At 40.0% G+C, this 20,104-nt stretch overlaps 1 protein-coding gene across 5 annotated transcripts in view; it reads right to left on the minus strand.

Annotated features, from left to right (window-relative positions):
- The window catches only part of ttc28 (tetratricopeptide repeat domain 28), a 185,322-nt gene that overhangs the window by 49,430 nt on the left and 115,788 nt on the right, over positions 1–20,104 (minus strand). For all 5 annotated transcript variants that reach the window (XM_035951235.2, XM_023276807.3, XM_055019431.1 and 2 more), the window contains 3 exons: positions 17,374–17,595; positions 13,516–13,704; positions 13,315–13,411 (listed from right to left, as the gene is read on the minus strand). In XM_035951235.2, coding sequence (XP_035807128.2) covers positions 13,315–13,411; positions 13,516–13,704; positions 17,374–17,595 — 508 coding nt within the window. The remainder of the gene's footprint in view (positions 1–13,314; positions 13,412–13,515; positions 13,705–17,373; positions 17,596–20,104) is intronic.

A 20,104-nucleotide genomic window follows, 5' to 3' on the forward strand; every position in this document is an offset into this window, starting at 1 on the left:
GACAGAACAATGTGGGTTTGTTATGGTAGTCTGTATGGTGAAATATATGTTGTTGATGGAGATGTTAGAAAAGAGAAGACTGCTACTGAACGATGACACTGACGAGACAGGAGTCCGCTCCAAACTTTGACACCATGTCAAAGAATTCAGCGGTGTAGCTGCATTTTGTTCAATAACAACATGAGCACATGACTGTAAGCTTGTTTAAACTTCACATCTCAACCAACCAACATGACAGATCATCTAAAAACAGACGGCTAGCTTGTCTGCGTTTTATTCCTCAAAAGGTCTTGTGCTGTATCACCAGTTCATATAGTTCTGTTTTCAGAAATCAGAATATGTGCAGCTGCTCTGTTTCCAATCTGTTTTTGTCATTTCAGTATAAAACAACCAGGTTGAAATGATTGATTATAGTGCAGATGCTAGCTTTTTAATTGACTACATTGAAATTTCTCGATTTAGACTAATAAGGCTAGCCGGTGGGTGATCAGTGCACTGTGAACATTTAGTTGCTCAAGTGAAAACCTGCTGATTTATTTATTACGACCAACTGATTTTTAACTGATCTACCAAGATTTGTTTTTGGTTCACTGCAGCCTTACACTGTAAATAATGCATTTTTTGACAATTTTTAACTATAATTTTAAAAATAATTTACTGCCATTTTGCAGGCTTCTCCTGCTTTGTTAATTTACACATAATAACCTGTAAAATTACACGAATAAAGCATTTATCTAAATGTTAACCCTAAAAAAAACAGACCAAAACTAAAATAATTTTGAAACAAGAAGAACACTCAGAGAGTGCAGTACTCCGCCAAGGATGTTCAGTCCCCCATATGGCATTGTCAGAAATGCAGCATAATTTTTAGAAATGCAGCATTCGCTTATTACTTACTGACAATCAGAAGTCACAGCACCATAGAATGTGGCCATTTAATACAGATGTACCCACAAACAAAATGACCTTGTGTTGAGCACAGGCGTGTGTTATACATGTGTACGTTATGTACGGATACTGAATCGTGCGACCTAAATATGTAGCATGCAGCAGGAATTGATGGGACTCGGAAACACCCCCACAATATAATCAATTGTTCCTTGTATCATTTCCGATGAATAAGTTTTGATAAATCTGCAGCGTCAATGTGTGGTAGGATCTCAATCGTGATCGTCAGCAGGCAGTAGACGTAGTGTTCACTTGTTGTCATAGTTACAGTGACGCCATACCGCTATCTCACAATGATATGAAAATCTTTAACAAATCCATGGATCCAGATTATAAGCCGCATCACTGCCAAAATCTAATCAGTTGATCCTTGTGTCATTTCTGACCTTCCATGAAAGTTTCATTGAAATCCATTAGTCTGAGTAATGTTGCACACAGACAAACAGACAGACAAACCAATGCCGATCCTCACATAACACCGTCACATTCCTTGGCGGAGTAATAATTGCTACTATTTGAAAGAAAAATTATGTCCATTCACAACTGAAAAATTATATATGTTTGCTGTTGTTATCATAATTTTTTTTTTTTTTTTTACAGTTTTTGAACATTACAGTATTCCACAGTATTCCATGTATTCCTCCCTCACACTTTTTAATTTTTTTTCCCGGAATTTGTTTTGCAATGTAGAATGAACTCTGTCAGAACCACCAATCTTCAAATATGTTCATATGAAAAACTGCACTATTTCCCCGTATGTTTTTGCTGAATTTAAGTCCTCAAAAAATAAGCCCTCACACAAGATTCATTACAAACGCTATCATGATATAGATTACATAATTCCACCACAGAGCAGCACTGGCTATGATATCTCATCAAGATTCAGGGAGGTAATCAATGCTGACTCAGTTTACACCACGAGAAAACACAAAGCACAGCACACTAAAGACTGAGGAACAAAATGGAAAAAACTAAAACACAGGAGAGGAAAATGTAATTTAAAACAATTAAAACCAAAGAATGTAAAAGAATGATCAAACTGAATGCACAAAAAAACAAAGAATTCAAATTAAGTTTGCATCTTTAATTGACATATTATTGCTCAGTGTGCAACTGCAAGAAAGAGCCATTCACACTGTGTGAAGCTGACTAACAACCTGGAAGACTTGAAACATGCATGAGGTGATTACATTATCCCAACAGACACATGACATATGCACATGGGCACACAATAAATGGGGGGTCTGATAAGATGGGTTTTCTCTGGGTACTCCGGCTTCTTCTCACTAATTTTTATTAAATTTTTTTCTTTTTTACAACAGATTCAGTGGTTGTGCGAGCTCATTCGTAACTATATTTCTGGGAGTAATAAGACCCAATGCTGAACAAAAAACTCACATCTTATAAAGACTGTAACAGTGACTGAGTCATTACGCTGTAAAGGTATAACACAGAGCGGTACATTTAGAGAAATAATTTAAACGGGACGGGACCCACATAAGCCCCGTCTGCAACAATATGTATGAAACGGTTAGATGAAGAAGAGGAGGAGGCTGCTGATAAGGAAAGGGAGACCTCGTTCGTCGGGGTCTTGGGCTAAGAGGATTACAGCAAAGCCTGCAGAGTTGGCTGGAATAGCTGGTTACAGTTACACACCTCCTCCTAAACTCTGAAACACAAGTGTAAACACACACACACACATCCAGAGTCTGAGGTGTGCGGGTGCGGCCGTCTGTGGATATTCTGCAGGACGGTGGGGTGGGATTCCCCGGCATGGAGGGGACACAGTGTGAGCTCGGGGGATTAGAGGTGTGGAAAATTAGCAGAGATCTGATGACAGGGATTTCAGCTGAGACAGCACACAGAGATTAGAGGAGGAGAGTGGTGGTCTACGGTTACCTTTCTCCATGGTTTCATGGAAAACGCTCGGTCATCAATGAAGGAAAATGGGTGTGGCCAACTTGTGGTTCAAGAGCTAAGTCTTTTTGACTGGAAAGCTCCTCTTGAGACAGTTGGCAAGACCACGGGTGTCCTCATCTCATTCCTTTTGCAGAAATACAATGCTGATAGTATAGCAAGGTGAAGGGTCGGAACAAGCCAGCTAGATACACTACCGTTCACCCAGACAATTTCATGTTTTCCATGAAAACTCACACTTTTATTCATGTGCTAACATAATAGCACAAGGGTTTTCTAATCATCAATTAGCCTTTCATCACCATTAGCTAACACAATGTAGCATTAGAACACAGGAGTGATGGCTGCTGGAAATGTTCCTCTGTACCTCTATGGAGATATTCCATTATAAATCAGTTGTTTCCAGCTAGAATAGTCATTTACCACATTAAACATGTCTAGACTGTATTTCTGATTAATTCTATGCTATCGTCCTTGAAAAAAAATGCTTTTCTTTTAAAAATAAGGACATTTCTAAGTGACTCCAAACTTTTGAATGGTAGTGTAAGTAGTGGGACATCGAAACCACTGCATTGGTTCTCTGCATATATTCAACTCAAAGTTTCTCTGAAGCTAAAATGAGGCCTCAGGTTCTCTTTCTGTGTTTCTCCTGTTGCATCACATGAGCTTGAGCAGCACGCATCATCACACTTACAAGATTTAAAAAAAGAGATTGTGCTGCACACATCCCCCTGAGGGAAACTTAAAAATTTAACAAAATTCTGTACTGCTGCTGTTGTCTATGTTTGGGTCCAGTTAAGCTTGTGAATCATCTTTTTCCTCTTCTGAAAGACATGAAATACAGTGATCTACTCACTGAATGTGAAGTGAATGTTTTTTTCCCAGTAACAACAATGGAACAGAAGCCAGATTTTGAAAAGATTGCAGGAAAACAAGGACCACCAGAAGTCCCAAAGCAACTGAATGAAAGAAAAGAATAATGCCCATGAAGCTGGTCTGCTGCCATTTTAAGAAAGGAGGTAATTAAGATTTAAATGGTACCATCACAAATCACAGAGGAGCTCTACTGGGCAGCGAGACAATAGCCTGGTTCAGATTGTTTGGATTAAGAGATTACACTGAAGTCGACAGTTAGATTTAGGCTGATATACTTACTCTGGTTTGTACAGATGGGAGGACGAAACAAAAGGAAGTAAAAGGAAAAAGGGAAGAGAAGAGGAAAAAAACTGGAAGAAGATGAGAGACAAAGGGTAACAAGGTAGGAGTTGACTACTAAAAGAAAGGAATAAATGAAAGGAGAAAAGGATAAGAATAAACAAGGGAGGAGAAACAAGAGAAAACAAGACAGAGGAAACAAACAAAGGGAGAAGGAAAGAAGACATGAGATATGAAAGGAAGAGACGATGAAACAAGTGAGAGGAGGATAGGCAAGAGGAAAGGACACAAGAGGACGAGAGGAACGAAGGAAAATTAGGTAGGAAGTGGAGGAGAAGAGGAATAAAGACAAAAAACAAGAGGAAAGAAAGGAGGGGAGGAAACAGAGTAGAGAAGGAGACAAAAGAAGGAAAAGGAGAGGAGAAAGACAAGGAAGGGGAAAACAAGGGTGGAGATGAGAAATGGAAACAAAGAAACAAAGGAAAGATAGAGAGGATAAGGCAATCAAGGGGGGAAATAGGAGTGGAGAGGAGGAAACAAGAAGAGGACAAATTATTAAGAGATTAGAGAAGAGGAAACACCCGAAAAGAGTAAATGCCAAAAAGGAAAGAAAAGGGGCGAAGGGACAGGAAGAGAGACAGAAACAAGTGAGAGGAGGGAAAGAAGAAAAAAGACAAAAAGTGAAAAGAGAAGGAAAAGGGGTCTAGAGAAGAGGAGAGGAGAAAAGAAGTGAAAGAAAGTGATGAAGAGGAAACAAAGGACAAAAAAAGGGAGGAAAATGGGTGAATGGGTAATAATAAAAGAAAGGACAGTGGGAGGAAACAAAGGAGGACAGGAGGAGAAGAAACAAAGAAAAAGGAGGAGGAGAAGGGAAAAAAGAAAGCAATAGGAGGAATCAAGAAAGATAAGGACGGGAGGAAACAAAGTAAAGAAGGAGATGGAGAAGAAGAAACAAAGCAATAGGAAAGAGGAAGAAAGGAAGAAGATGAGAAATGAAGAGACTTGAGAAGAGGAAAGTAGAGGAGGAAGAGAGTGAAAGAAGAAGAGGAAGGGAGACGAGAGGCGGAAAAAGACAAACGTGGACAGGAAGAACCAAGGAAAGGGGGAAGAGAACGAAACAAAGGAGGAGAGAAAATAAGACAAAAGGAAGAAACAACCAAGAGAAGGAAAGAAGGAAAGGATAAGAGACTAGAGAGGGAAACAAAGGAGGAAGGGAGAGGGGGGAATATATGCAGAAAATGGATGAAGAGAGGAACAGAAGAAAAAGGAGAGGAGAATGAAGGGAAGTCAAGTCAGCATTGAGGGTGAAAGGGGCGTAATCATCCATAAATGATGATGTGAATCATTGATCTGAACCACAGACTGAAGCTCGTCTGTCAGGAGAGTGTCAGCCACTTCAGCAATCGCCTATTAGTCACACATCAAAGCAGACACTGAACCACCGCCGTCCCACTGATTTCCTTTTACTCATTTCAGACGGTTAATATGCCACTTCTTGGTGAGTGAACACAAAACTGGCTCTACAGTGACATTTGCTGAGAAAGTGAGTGAAAAGAGCACAAAAACAAGGACGCTACAAACTGTCAACATTTCAGACCTGTGCCAGAATGAACTCTCAGCGCCTGGAACGGGTCTCATATCAGGATTTAATGCAGGAAAGTTTTGAAGTACCATTATAAAACATCAACAACAACGGTAAAGCAAGTAAAACAAGTGCAGCGTTTTATTAAGCGACCACTATTTTGATCCTGGTGATGTAAACCTAAATGTGACACAACACAGTTTGCACCAACTGCATTTCAACATCACTTGTCTCTTAAATCATTGTATATTAGAATTCTTGTGTTCCTAAGATGCTTTGTTGTGCGTCACCATTTCGCAAGTAGGCTGCTTTATGTAAGCATTCCAGTGAAAATAAAAATAGATATTTTGTAGACATGTTCTGATACAATTTCAAGGTCAACTTCAAAGCATTTTTAACTGACTGGTACTGACACAAACCTAAATAAAACCAGAAACTTTGTTTGCTGTCATACAGGTGCCTTCTTTTCTGGAGGTCACTGAGCATCACAGAAGTCTTTGTCATGTTGGCCCATTGCTAGCTAAACCCCTCTGATACATTCTACTTGCCAACATAGAACTGATTGAGGTCCAAGGGCCACTGCGAAGCTATTCATTATTAAGTAAGTAATTCATTACTACCAAGCATACTATATTAGATTGATTCTAATAACTGTACTTCAAGTGTATATTATTGAAGAAAACGGTATCAGATTAGGACACATACATGGATCAGATCAGGGGCAAATAAACTTGACATCCCTATCTATTTCTGTTGGGTACTAAGCACTATTTCGTTTATTTATTGCCAGATTCCAAACAACCTCCTCTACATAGTTATGTCAACTTTTATGAGGAAATACAATAAACTGTACATGGTGGAGTAATCATTTGATTTGTGATGCGACTGGGGGACTGCAGGTCTGACACTATCTTAGAGGGAAGGGGGCTGTACTTTTACCGGTCCTGGTCACCATGTACACATCAGACTTCAAATACAACTCGGAGTCCTGTCATGTGCAAAAGTTTGCGGATGACATTCCTATCGTGGGCTGTATAAGGGGTGGACAGGAGGAGGAGTACAAGAAACCGATCCAGGACTTTGCCACATGGTGTAACTCCAACCATCCGCACCTCAACACCACCAAGACCAAGGAGATGGTTGTGGACTTTAAGAGCCTCAGGCCAGACCAGGAGCCTGTGACCATCACTGGGGACTGTGTTGAGCTTGTACAGACCTACAAATACCTGGGAGTAAAGTTGGATAATAAACTGGACTGGACTGCCAACACAGATGCTCTGTGCAGGAGAGGACAGAGCCAGCTGTACTTCCTCAGAAGACTGGCATTTTTCAACATCTGCAAAAACTTGCTGCAGATGTTCTACTGGACTGTGGTGGCAAGCACCCTCTTCTATGCGGCAGTGTGCTGTGGAGGGGGCCAGCATTAAGAAGAGGGATGCCGCATGTCTGGACAAACTGGTGAGGAAGGCAGGCTCTGTTGTGGCCTCAGAACTGGACAGTCTGACAGGTGTGTCAGAACGATGGGCGCTAAGCAAGCTCCTGTCAATCATGGACAACCCACTGCATCCACTGCACAGCATCGTCTCCAAGCAGGGGAGCCGCTTCAGCGATAGGCTGCTGTCACTGTCAGACTGAGGAGATCCTTCCTTCCTCGAGCCACGCAGGTCTTCAACTCAGCCAGGAAGAAGGGAATGGGGCCAGGAACTGTTTCACACTGATCACCATACACCTTAAATTATATATCCTGCACTATACAGGACTTTTAACTTAGGCTCTTTTTATTGTATTTTTGCAAGCCTTTTATCTTTCATGTGTGAACACTGTTGGAACCTGTGAATTTCCCCACGGGGAGAAATAATCTGATTCATATAAAGGCTAATATAACAAATCTGAAAGTAAAATGATGGAAGATTTGGATAGTCTAGCCTGCTGTGAAAAAAACAAGATACAGAATGTATGACGAGTCCTTATAATGACTACAATAGGAAAACTTTAACAAAATGTAAAAACAGTTCATTTTTTTTTTATAAATAACAAATAACAGGACTAATAGGGTCAATAACTGCCAAATGAAGCCAAGAGAAGATCAGTCAAGTCAAGCTGACTTTGAGTCAATTCAAGGCAGCTAAATATCACACAGAGAATCTCTCTGGGCGTTACAGAGCAGTAGCAGTCACTGTTCCCTACACAGCTTCAGCTCTGCTTGAAGACAAGGAAAATATAACGTCAGCCTCCATCACATGAAAAAAAAAAATCCTGTAGTCATTGTAGGACAACGTGAAGAGACAGAGGCTTCGAGGAAAATTCTTTACACTTCTGGGAATTGTCCCTTCTTATTGTCGTGCATTATTCACATATGTTTGCAAGTATCACATACACTTGTCTAAAATTGTGAAGGCACGTTAAGATAGGAGAGAGAACTAAACATTTTGAACTCAAAGTGAAGAAAAAGTAAGTTATCAAGTGAATTTCTTGTGAACTTGAGGATGTAGAAGAAATTTCAGTTTCATTTCAACATTTTTTTCATTCTACATTTTTAATCTTGAAGTCATGCATACAATTAATAGGTGGGAACAGTTCCTTATAGAAGCAGCTTAAATCCACAGAGAACTCAGGCAAATAAAGGTAATGTCACTATGTTTAAATGTATCCTCACTTTACTTTCATGCCTAAAACTTTTGCACATTGCTGTACATACAAACACAAAGAGTGGCGAGTTGTCCACTCAGCTGTGGAGTCAGGTTCACTGCTTCTCGGATATCCCTGCGGCCGCAGAAACCAAAGCCTGCTTAATAAAACATGAGTGTTGATTGTCCAGAGAGGCACTGCTGCAGTCATGTGATAGGGCCTCAAAAAGCCAGAAAAGATGATGCAAACACCAGACCATCACATGATCTAAGGCTCTCGAATTTGGTTAACGAGCTGTCTGAGTTGCAGCACCCATTAGGACTCACACAGGTTTAAAATACAGCAAAGAAAAGAGTTCTTTGTTTGTAATGCTGCAGATCGATGCAGATTGAGTTGTCCAGGTCCAGGACAACAGCCCAGTCAGTCTATTGAGTCACCGTGGCGACAGCAGTGACAGAGCGGGTCAATGGTTAACAAAGGAACAGCTCATGAGGCTGCTGCACACAAACCATATCAAAGCTTTAATCAGGTGGAAAGAAAGACTTCTGTTCCTGCTGGTTAATCATTTGGGCTTGAAACTGCAACAGTGTTTATCTAAAATTGCATCACTGTCCACCTTTTGAAATAGAAAATCACACAGAATACTAAATGTCTCAAATAAAGACAAGTCAGTGTTTGTTGTAAAGATGCAAAGGTCAAGGATTGGCTTCAGGAAAAGTTTGAGGTTCTTCAACAAAGAAAGTGAGAACAAATTTAGAATATAAATGATGGATGTGACAAAATTGGTTATTCTGTTTCCATAATAATGTAAACGGTAAATAGCAGAGTTTTTAATGCATATTGTACCAGTTTGGTTCACTTGATTTTTGACTTTAAGGCATTTTTTAAACGGAACTGAAAGCTTTTCAAGACTTGCAGACACTGTGTTGACAGGGAGAAGTTGTACGTCCATCTTATTACAAATCATTGTCTTAATCTTTGATGGATGTGTATATCTAGCATCACTTCAGAAAAAATAATTTCAGGCTACATACATCTTTTTTTCTGAAGGCATTTTCTGTGAAACAAGCACAGCTCTGGTATCTGAATATTTGAGCGAGCTACTAAACTCTGATTAATTCAGCAACAAACCTGTACTCTTGTCTAGTAAAATGTAAATGCAATGCATTTAAAAGTGTACAGTTTTGCATCCTGTACGTTTCAGCCTCTTAGGCCAATCTTGGGGTAAATGTTGTAATTTATTATTTACTATAAGCACTATGATACTTGCACTGGACTGCTATTTTCAGTCTACTTCTGTGCACTGTATTTGTCTCTATCAAATAGACCATCAATAAATACAACTAACAACTTCCAGAAAAGAGGCATTCTCTATGTGGCCTGTGAGCCAAAATCCAGGGAATAAAAACATGGTCAAAATCCCCTCCCTGCTGCTCCTTTAGCTTGTCTCTCGGAGCTCTCAAACAACAAGAACAGCATGTAGTGTCATTTTTATCAGCTCTGGTCTTCTCTCATCTGGTTTTCAGCAGACATTTTAGACAGATTTTAGTGAAGAAACAAAACTGAAAGTATTAAAGTTTAGTGGATAAAAAACTTAAAAGTGAGAGGAACATGTCAACCCATCACCAGTGGATATTTTACTCGTTAGTTGGCAAACTTTGTGTTGCCAAATACTACTTCTACCTTCAACTATCCTTTTGTGTGAAGTGTACATTGTTTGTTATAAACTTCTCGTGAACTAACAGCAAAGTTCTGTGTTTGTGGTTATTTGAGTCATCATGCTGCATTATATTGGAACTTTCAAACAATACAATATACTGTCAGCTCAGATCGTGGACTGAACTGAATATGAACCAGTAATTTAAAGTCAGTATGCTGTAGACCAACAAAAATCCTTTCTTCTTTTATTCAGCAGATGCACCGATCCTCAACTTTCTTTCTTCTTTTTCCTTTTCAGTACTACAAAACATGCATTTTTCTATCCTCTTCCTACTTGTCATCTATCCGTTGTCCAGGATGACAGTGCAGCTTCACTATAGATCTCCTACCTTTGTTGTCTTTATCCGATCATTGTTATTCTTCTTCTTTTTCTTATTCAGTATGTATTTTGTAGATAAAAAACAACTGAATGATGCAAAACGACTTCAAACTGCTCTTTCATATGTCCTTTTTACTTGTCACCTCTTTGAAGTTGGCTAGTTAGGACCAGGTATAAAATTTATAGCTGGATGACTGTTAAACAATGAGAGGTCAAAACACAACACAATCGCTACTATTCTACAATGAAACTACTCAAAATCTGTCCAAATTCTTCACACATTCATGGTGCAATCAAAAAGTTCTGGGACTGTTCATGTGCAACTATCATGAACAGCAACTGTCACCAGTCAGGATGACATGTTACATGGTGCTGTCCACACCAGAAACAGAAGATTTTGTGACCACTGGTAGGTGCGCATTTGTGATTACATCATTACATCATGATCTAAGTCAGTCAGCAGCTGGGATAATCCAACCTTTATGTGAAGGATAATTGCTTTTGACCTGAGGAGGGTCTGCATTAACCAACGAGAGAAGCAACAGCAGTTGTGACAGTGCAAGAGCCGCAATCTCTGAGATCTCTGAGAACTGAGAATGGGCATCAGGTCAGAAGCATCATTAGGATGTTCACTGTGCTGTGCACACGGCACTCTGTGACTTTGTCCACTTCTCCAAAATCCGTCCATTATCTATACACCACTTAGTCCTCATTAGGGTCGTGAGGGGCTGGAGTCTATCCCAGCTGATTTAGGGTGAAAGCAGGGGACACCCTGGACAGGTCACCAGTTTATCACAGGGCTACATATAGAGACAAACAATCACACTCACATTCACACCTATGGACAATTTATAGTCACCAATTATCCTCAGCATGTTTTTGGACTGTGGGAGGAAGTCAGAGTACCCGGAGAAAACCCATGCATGCACAGGAAGAACATGCAAACTCCATTCAGAAAGATCCCGGGATGCGAACCGGAAATCTTCTAGGTACAAGGGGAACGTGCTAACCACCAAGCCACTGTGCAGCCCTCATGTTCTCAAAAATGAAATTACTAATTACTGAATAAACAAGAAGCCTAATGTTTGCAGACTGGAATAAAACTAGTATCACCAACAGTGATAACATATAGCTTAAACATAGCCATTCCACCGTAATTTTGGAGAATAACTAATAAAAACACCTCCTGAAATGCTTGAATAGTTTCTTATGACAGAGTCTGAAACATAATATTTCAGTGTAAAGAACTACCTGTAGCTTTATCTGTGTCTGTAAAATATTTTAAATTATTCTTCAGTTAACTCTGCATTGCATTTCAGCAAGAAACAGCCAGTCGCGTGAGCAGCCTGCAGCCGAAAAAAATGAAAATTAAACATGTTGATAAAATCTGCACCTTAAATCGGCTAACCTCTCCTTTCCATGTCAGATCTGATGGATCCAGCCACTGTGGCACCATGTTTTTTAACCTACTGTCTTAAACATCTGTGCCAATCACAAAGCAACAAACATCTCATCAAACCAGACATCTGTAGAAATACATCATTTAAAGATAGCCTTTTAATGCATCAGTCTGATACAGTAGTAGTCCTAATTCTACTCAACTCACTTTTTCAGAGGTCACATCATATTGTAATTGTTGAACAGTGTCAGAAAAAAAAATGTGCGTGTGTGTGTGTAATACTTAATGTTTAATATTCTAATAATCACCAAAGCTTTGATTGCATTGTGTGTGTGGGAGGGAAAAAAGGAAGGCCTTGAAGCTGTGTGTGTAGAAGTAATGATGTCTGGAAAGTTAGTGGGAGATCACAAAGTATAACCTGTAACTTTGGTGTGAAGATAAATCATATGTTTTTTAGGAGATGAAATGTGGACTGCTCAACATAATGGTGGCAAGGTAATATAACTGTTAAAATATATTAGAAACATAACGACACATAATGGTGTAACATGCATGAAATCTGTCACAAACTGACAGGGCTAAGTCTGAACATGTCTGGACATGTTCTCTGTAAAACACGACCTAATGATAGCCTAATATGCATGTCCTCTGTAGGGTGTAATCTAGGGGTGAAATATGATAACCTGACGTCAAGATCTGACCAATGGATTTACAAAAGTATAATGGTGTCAAAACTGTCTATCAGAAAATACATCCTTTAGGTGTGGAAAAATGACCAACTCTCACAGCATAAAAGACGGTGCACAGCTCAGTATCTCTGTTCTTTCTTGTGGTGTTATCACTGCTAAGAAATGCTCCTGGAATTTCTGTCGATAATAAATCCTGCTGCCCTTGAATGCTGACTTCTCCTGGTGATTTTTTGAAGACCTTTCAAGAAACTTTCTTGGACATTCGAACGCGGTCAAGTCTTAGACTCTGGCCCATGATTTGAGACTTAGTTTCCACATCATCACCACCCCATATGACCCTCAGTTGAACCTACCCAGTGTTGCCAACTTGGCGACTTTCTCGCCAAATCTGGCGACTTTCCAAATCCTCATGGCAACTTTTTCTTTTTCAAAAGCGACTAGCGACAAATTTAACAGCTTTTTCTGGTGCTTTGGAGACTCTGACAGGAAAGCACTTATCGTTGTGCAGTTACTGTCCTCAACGAGCAGCAGGTGCTGCTGTGAGCTACTCCCCGTCCTAAAGCACTCACAGGCAGTCAGTCTAGTAACCCCACAACAGTCTCAGCTGCGGTCTGATTAGACGAGACCCACAGTATTCCACATCCAGAATCACACGTGTGCAAAGCCGCTGCAGTCCTGGCTTACAGAGCGGGATGTAAATGAAAATGTTTCTTCACTGTCACGCTTAAGTAAATCCCTGCATTTGACTCACACAGTCTCTAGTTCTAAACATATTTTGGGTGTTTTTTTTTTTGTCGCTCCCACAATGTTATTCCTCTGTTCTACAACGTCCATTACAATTACATTCAAATAGAAAAATATGCAAATTAGGCGTTAACGCCATTTAGCGACTTCTAGTGACTTTTAGGACAGACAAGTGCTACTTTCCTTACTGAGGAGTTGGCAACACTGAACCTACCCAAGTTGGAAGAGGCTCGGCCCTGTGCTGCTCTGTCCTGCAGCTCCTGAGCAATTTCTAGCTGGTTCTGGTGGTACTGACGTGCCCTCTCCAGGTCCTGAGGATCATCCAGACAAAATTATTACATTCATTTACATCACATGTATGAGTGACAAAAGCTTGTTCATCATTTAAACCCATCTTTACTGGTTTTATACCAACCTGCATGCATCGAGCAGCGTGCCCCAGACCAGCATATGCCCTCATCTCAATGGCCCTGTCGGCCTGCTCCTGTGCCAGCTCCAGCACTTTTGAGTGGTACGATATGGCCTTGTCAAAGTCCCGTTGAGAGTGGTAGGCACTGCCCAGGTTGCTGTATGCTCGGGCCTCCTCACGCCGGTTCTCCAAAGTCTACCAAAGACATTAGACATACTCAGATACGGAGCTATTTGATACCATCCATCTATCCATCCATCCATCCATTATCTATACACCACTTAATCCTCTTTAGGGTCCTGGGAGGTTGGACTCTATCCCAGCTGACTTAGGGTGAAGGCAGGGGTCACTCTGGACAGGTCATCAGTCTATCACAGGGCTACATATACAAACAATCACACTCACATTCACACCTATGGATAATTTAGAATTACCAATTAATCTCAGCATGTTTTTGGACTGTGGGAGGAAACCGAAGTATCTGGAGAAAACATGGTTATTTGATACCGTGCATTTAAACTTCTGCTAAGAACACTGGAACTTCCACATTTTCTGTTTTCTTCAAAAGTGACTTCTCTTTCTGTAACACCAAAAAAAGGATTAAGACCACTGTTTGCATTGAACCTCTGCAGCAGATTGTAATGTTAATCTCAGACAAAGAATTTCACTTTGACAAGAGATGCATTCTTGCAAATGGCTGAATAACTAAAGACAAAATATCAAACAGATGGCTACACTTCCAGCTGAAAAGTAGCATAATGTCAAAACAGCATTATAAACTTTCATCAGTCTGAAGATATTACTTGAGGAAACCTTTATTCAAATACACATTCAATTCCACAATCAACAGATGGTCCCTTTATATGTTCAGAGAGAAAGCTCCATAAAGTGAGATGATTGCAGTTTTATGTTCACCCTCTTCATCCAGTCAACGAATGTAAAGTGTGAAATGTGCAGATTTGAGTCTTTGCTGTGGCTCTTACGTAACATCTGCAGGAATTGCAAATGTTACATAACAGTTTACAGGCTTAACAGCCAGTGTCATTATGTTTGTGGTGAAATATACAATAACTCCGCCATAAAAGATACATCCACAGACAGAATGAACTTCTCTCCTTAATAACCCAAAATCCAATTATTGGATGTAACTGATGTCTTTATTTTTAATATGTGACTCTATCTGAGTGTTTTTTTCATCTATTTGTCAAACTGTGACACCTCAAAAAACCCATAATGCACATTACATGAAGACAATAAAACAGAATTTCCTGCTTTATATAAAAAACACATAGACAGACATTATGAGGTTCTTCAGCTTTACTATCATAGTCATCATTTGCTATTATGCCAGCCTGTAGATTAGGATAAGGATAGAGAAACAAACCCCACCACAAGTCCAAAACCAACAACTTTTACTTTTACTTCTCCCATTTCTGTGGAACTGAGCACAAGTCTTCCGGTTCCTTCCCGATAAACACATCCCAAATATTAAGTTTCATCTGAAAAAATGTGCAATACTTTCTCAGACAGTGGTGTCACTAAAATGTCATTACAAATAGCATTGCTACTAGTTTGACTATATTTTTCAATAGTGTTCTTGGAACACCTGTGTTTGCTAAATCCAACAGCTTTTCTGTAGCAAAGTTCTTTTATGGATTAAACTGTGCAGAAGGCAGCATCTGTATACGTTACATTTTCCTGAGCACTTCTGAAGAAAGGAGCACAGCAGAGCTTCCTGCTGTCATCCGGAATAAAACTCAGGATCTGCTCTAGGGGTGCACAATATACCTTTTTAGCATGGACATTGTTGCAAGAAGTGCGATGTTAAGTAAGGCAAGTAACTCATACACATCACTCTGGATGGCATTACATTGGCCTCCAGTACTACTGTGAGGAACCTCGGCGTTATCTTTGACCAGGACATGTCCTTTAACTCGCACATAAAACAAATCTGTAGGACTTCCTTTTCCACCTGAGAAATATTGTGAAAATCAGTAACATCCTGTCTCAGAGTGATGCAGAAAAACTAGTCCATGCATTTGTTACTTCTAGGCTTGACTACTGTAATTCCTTATTATCAGGTTGTCCCAATAGCTCTCTGAAACCTCTACAGCTGATCCAAAATGCTGCAGCCAGAGTACTGACGGGAGTTAGCAAGAGAGATCATATTTCTCCTATATTGGTTTCTCTTCATTGGCTTCCTGTTAAATCTAGAATAGAATTCAAAATCCTTCTTCTGACATATAAAGCTCTTAACAACCAATCTCCATCATATCTTAAAGACCTGATAGTACCATATTATCCTAGCAGAACTCTTCGCTCTCAGACTGCAGGCTTACTTGTTGTTCCTAGAATCTCTAAAAGTAGAATGGGAGGCAGAGCCTTCAGTTATCAGGCACCTCTCCTGTGGAACCAGCTCCCTGTTTGGGTTCGGGAGGCGGACACCCTCTCTATTTTTAAGACCAGTCTTAAAACCTTCCTTTTTGACAAATCTTATAGTTAGGGCTGACTGGGGGACCCTGACGTGGAGTTTTTATTTGCACAGCTGACTTCCTCTTGAATGTCCCTTAGTTCTGCTCCAAGTTATGCTGCTATAGGCCTAGGCTGCTGGGGGACCTCTCTGGATGCACTGAGCCCTTCTCTATCTACCTTTATATCGAATATATATACTGTTATTGCATTGCACTTATTCTGTTTCCCCCTGTGTCGTTTCTCCAAGTGTCCCTGGTTCCAGAGCTGGATGCTTCAGATCTGTGGTTGCTGTCCCACCAACTGGCCTAGTCTCCATCATGTCCACTGTGGGATGCTGCTGCTGACCTTCCTCCAGCCCACTGCTTCCAGCTGCCCATTTCTACCAGTCTACTCTGCATCGCCCTCACTATACTTGACATTTTCATCTACATACTGCTTGAATTTTACTACCAGCTATATATATGTAGTATATTTAATGCCAAAGCCGTACATCATAACAGTAAAGTACGAATCAATTTCAGTGTTAGCTTGTACTTTGTACGTATCATCTATCTTATCATACATGTATCCAATTGCTTGTCCCCCACCCTCCTCTTCTCCTATCCCTCCCCCTCTCCACCTCTCTACCTCTTCTGTCCCTTTCAACCTGTCGGCCAGCAGGCAGATGGGTCCCCCCACATAAAGAGTTGGGTTCTGCTCAAAATCAACCCCACCATTGTAGAATGATTGGGTTTCGAAATGCCAAAGTCCAAACAGAGGTATTTAAGCGACCTACTGAAAAGCCCTATATATATTTTTTTTAAACTGTATCCCTGTATTTATGGAATTGCACTATATATAGCAGAAAAACTAATTAAAACAATGCCTTTTTTATGTCACACATGCATCAGTCTATAACACCACTGATATACACGGACATGCATGTGCTACCAAAAAAGCACCTCGGTACGACTGTGACATCAACAGTCCTTACTGTAGTCTGCAAACACCTGCTAGCTGCTAGTCAGCGGCTACCTACAAACTACTTATGTGTTTTAAATTAAACAAATAAAAACATATGTTAATAAATGGATAAATTAAATAGCTTCTGATGTAGTAAACTACTTGCCATGTTAATGTGACCTAGCTCACTGCACTTTTCAAGTACATTTCCCACCACTGGTAATTCCCTAGGACAACATCTGGCCGCTGTTGCTTTCAGCAAATGATGCAGAGGAAATTGCTTTTATTGACGGCCACAAGTGGTGCTCTAGTAAGTAATGTGTCAGTAGGAATGAGACAAAAAAAAACTACTAAATCCTTTAAGCTTGATGAATATGAACTTTTTAGATCCACTGTGATCAATCAATAGAAGAAAACATGATATAAAATTGCATTATATTATCAGTCTACCTTTGCAATGTCCAGGTGCTGCTCATGGCACTGGACAGCGTTGGTGAAATCTCCCAGAGCTGTGTACACGGCGCCCATGTTGCCCAGCTGGCGAGCCTCAGAGAGCTGGCACTGAGTTTGTCGGGCCAGCAGCACACACTGTTTATGGCTGGCCAGTGCGTTGGGGTAGTCACCGATAGCTGTGTATACATGGCCCAGACTGCTGAGAGCGTCAGACGCTGCCTGAAAACACACACATAGACAATGTGCATGGGTTAGTATCCAGAGACCCGAAATAAAGGCGCATACTCATCTACACACAGCAAATGAAGAACCATGTAGATGCACAGAAACAAACTGGTTGATAAATCAGTACTAAAACGATCTTATAAAGCTGTTAAGGTGTACTAGAAATTACACTCATACACAACTAATGTACAACAGCAATGTAACCAGAAACATGGTGACGCAGATGTTCTAAATTTACATACTACCAGTCAAAAGTTTGGACACATCTTCTCATTCAATGCTTTTTACTTATTTGACCTATTTTCTACAATGTAGATGTAGTAGATTAATAGTGAAGATTAACACTTTTTTGTTTACAACATAATTCGATATGTATTCTTTTTCAGTTTTGATGTCTTCAGTAATAATCTACAACGTATAAAATAATTAAATAAAAACCACTGAAAGGAAAGGTGTGTCCAAACTTTTGACTTGTAGTGAATGTGGCTGGCTAAGGCAGACAGTGAGCACAGATGCGAATGTGACAAACATATAATAATCACCTCTCAGTCACTGTGGACTTTAACTAAGTTCTGCCAGGGTCTAAACATAACCAAAACAATCCTTTAGATGCACAAACTGATATTGTACTGCAAGATCAGATATTTTGGTGGAAAACAAACATGCCAACAAACCAATCACATTTCTAAGGCTGTAGTCTCCAGGTCAGATAGTTAGTTGGTTGGTCATTGGGGTAGCTGCACTTTGTCCAAATGGATATGTAAAAGGTTGAGTGTAAGCTTTGTAAACAACAGTTTGTATACCACAACTCAACAACCAATATGGCCGCCTATTTTATCAGCACGTTAAATGGCCACTATCATCACACATTCCTTTACATTCCTCCACCTTCTAGTAGGCTCAGTAGCTCATCATCACCTTATTGAATGGTGCTGGAGCTTATGAAGAGGAACAGAATTCTACATTTAGAGGCTGATTTTCACCCAGTGGGCTCGAGTCAAGTTCCATCTCAGACCATTATTATAGGATTATTTTTTGACTTGCTGTCACTTGCTGTTTAATACTCGGTGCTTCCATGTGTTTTCTGTCAACAATTGGTTAAAGCACCAAAAGTACTAGCTTAAGTTTCGTCACCAGAACTACCTGTTGATGTTAAACACCAAACTGACTTGGTTAAATTTAAACATTAAAACTACTTAATTAAGTTACGGCACTAAACCTACTTGGTAGAGTGGTAGGTATGCCGGTGCATGTTAGTCTGCTCTGTGTCTGTTCTTAGAATTTCAGTATAAAAGTTGAAAAATATTTAATATACATGTAGAGTGCACTCAGTGCACTGTGGAACATTTAGTTCAGCTACAGATAACATGCATATGATATTTTCCCCTCTGACAATTGGTTAAAGAGCAGGTACATTTTCAGCCCAGCAAGATTTTCTTTGACTGCAGCTGTAAAGCTTTCCTCATAATATTGATAGAAAATATAATCTTGTCTGTGACAATATGTTTCTTTCAAAAATGTATATTCTGATGCAAATCAATTAAATATAAATATAATTTCTAGTAGACATTGCTGGTTTAGAAATGATGAAAAAAGGAGGACAAACATAAGTGAGTGAATGTGACATCACTTCCTCCCATCCCACTGAAGGCTCCACAAGTAAAATCTCATCTTTCACATCCTATTTAGACGCTCTGTCACCACCACTTCTGCAGCACTGCATCAGGTTCTATTATTCCTCTGTTATAGCACAAGACATTTTTATGGCACTTTGAACCATCTAATGATTTCTAGCAGCGCTACGTCCTGCTAATTACAGGCTCTCTTCAGGCAGAACACCATGCAAATCATGATGAGTGTTTCAGCTTAACTTCCCACTGCCGTTGGCTTCACACGTGCATGAAAACAAGACTATGAACTCAAGCCAACACACACACACACGCACGCACACACGCACACACACGCACACACACACTCACACACACAGACAGAAGAGAGACATATCACTCTTCTGCACACTTCTCTGATTAGACAGAGAGAGAATTGAGAAACAGTTCCTGCTCCTGCTTCAGTAATTTGAAACCTGCCCACTCATTTGCTAACTAATCTGCAGGTTATTGGTATTGATCAGCTTGCTGTCAGTGGAGTCATGGGAAATATTGGTGAGGTCGGAGGAACCGTTTGTTTCAAAATAACCAGAAATATAAAGACAAGAGCTGTCTGTATAGTAAGCCTGTACACACTGACTCACAAGTATTGCTAATAAACACACACAAATCTTACTTCTTTACATTGCCAAAATGCTGTACATTTTTCAGTGTTACGCATCATGATATTGCATATTTTTCTATTACATATTCAGTGTGGATTGCCGTATAATTTTCTGAATAACATTGGCACACTGTTTGACTAGTGTAGTCAAGTGGACAGAATATTTCTTTTTCCAGTTGGTTAGAAGAGTCATTCCAGGATTAAGAAAATTCTTTCAAAACAAGGAGAAGTG

The sequence above is a fragment of the Amphiprion ocellaris genome, chromosome 17, assembly GCF_022539595.1.
Source record: "Amphiprion ocellaris isolate individual 3 ecotype Okinawa chromosome 17, ASM2253959v1, whole genome shotgun sequence".
Taxonomy (NCBI): Eukaryota; Metazoa; Chordata; class Actinopteri; family Pomacentridae; genus Amphiprion; species Amphiprion ocellaris.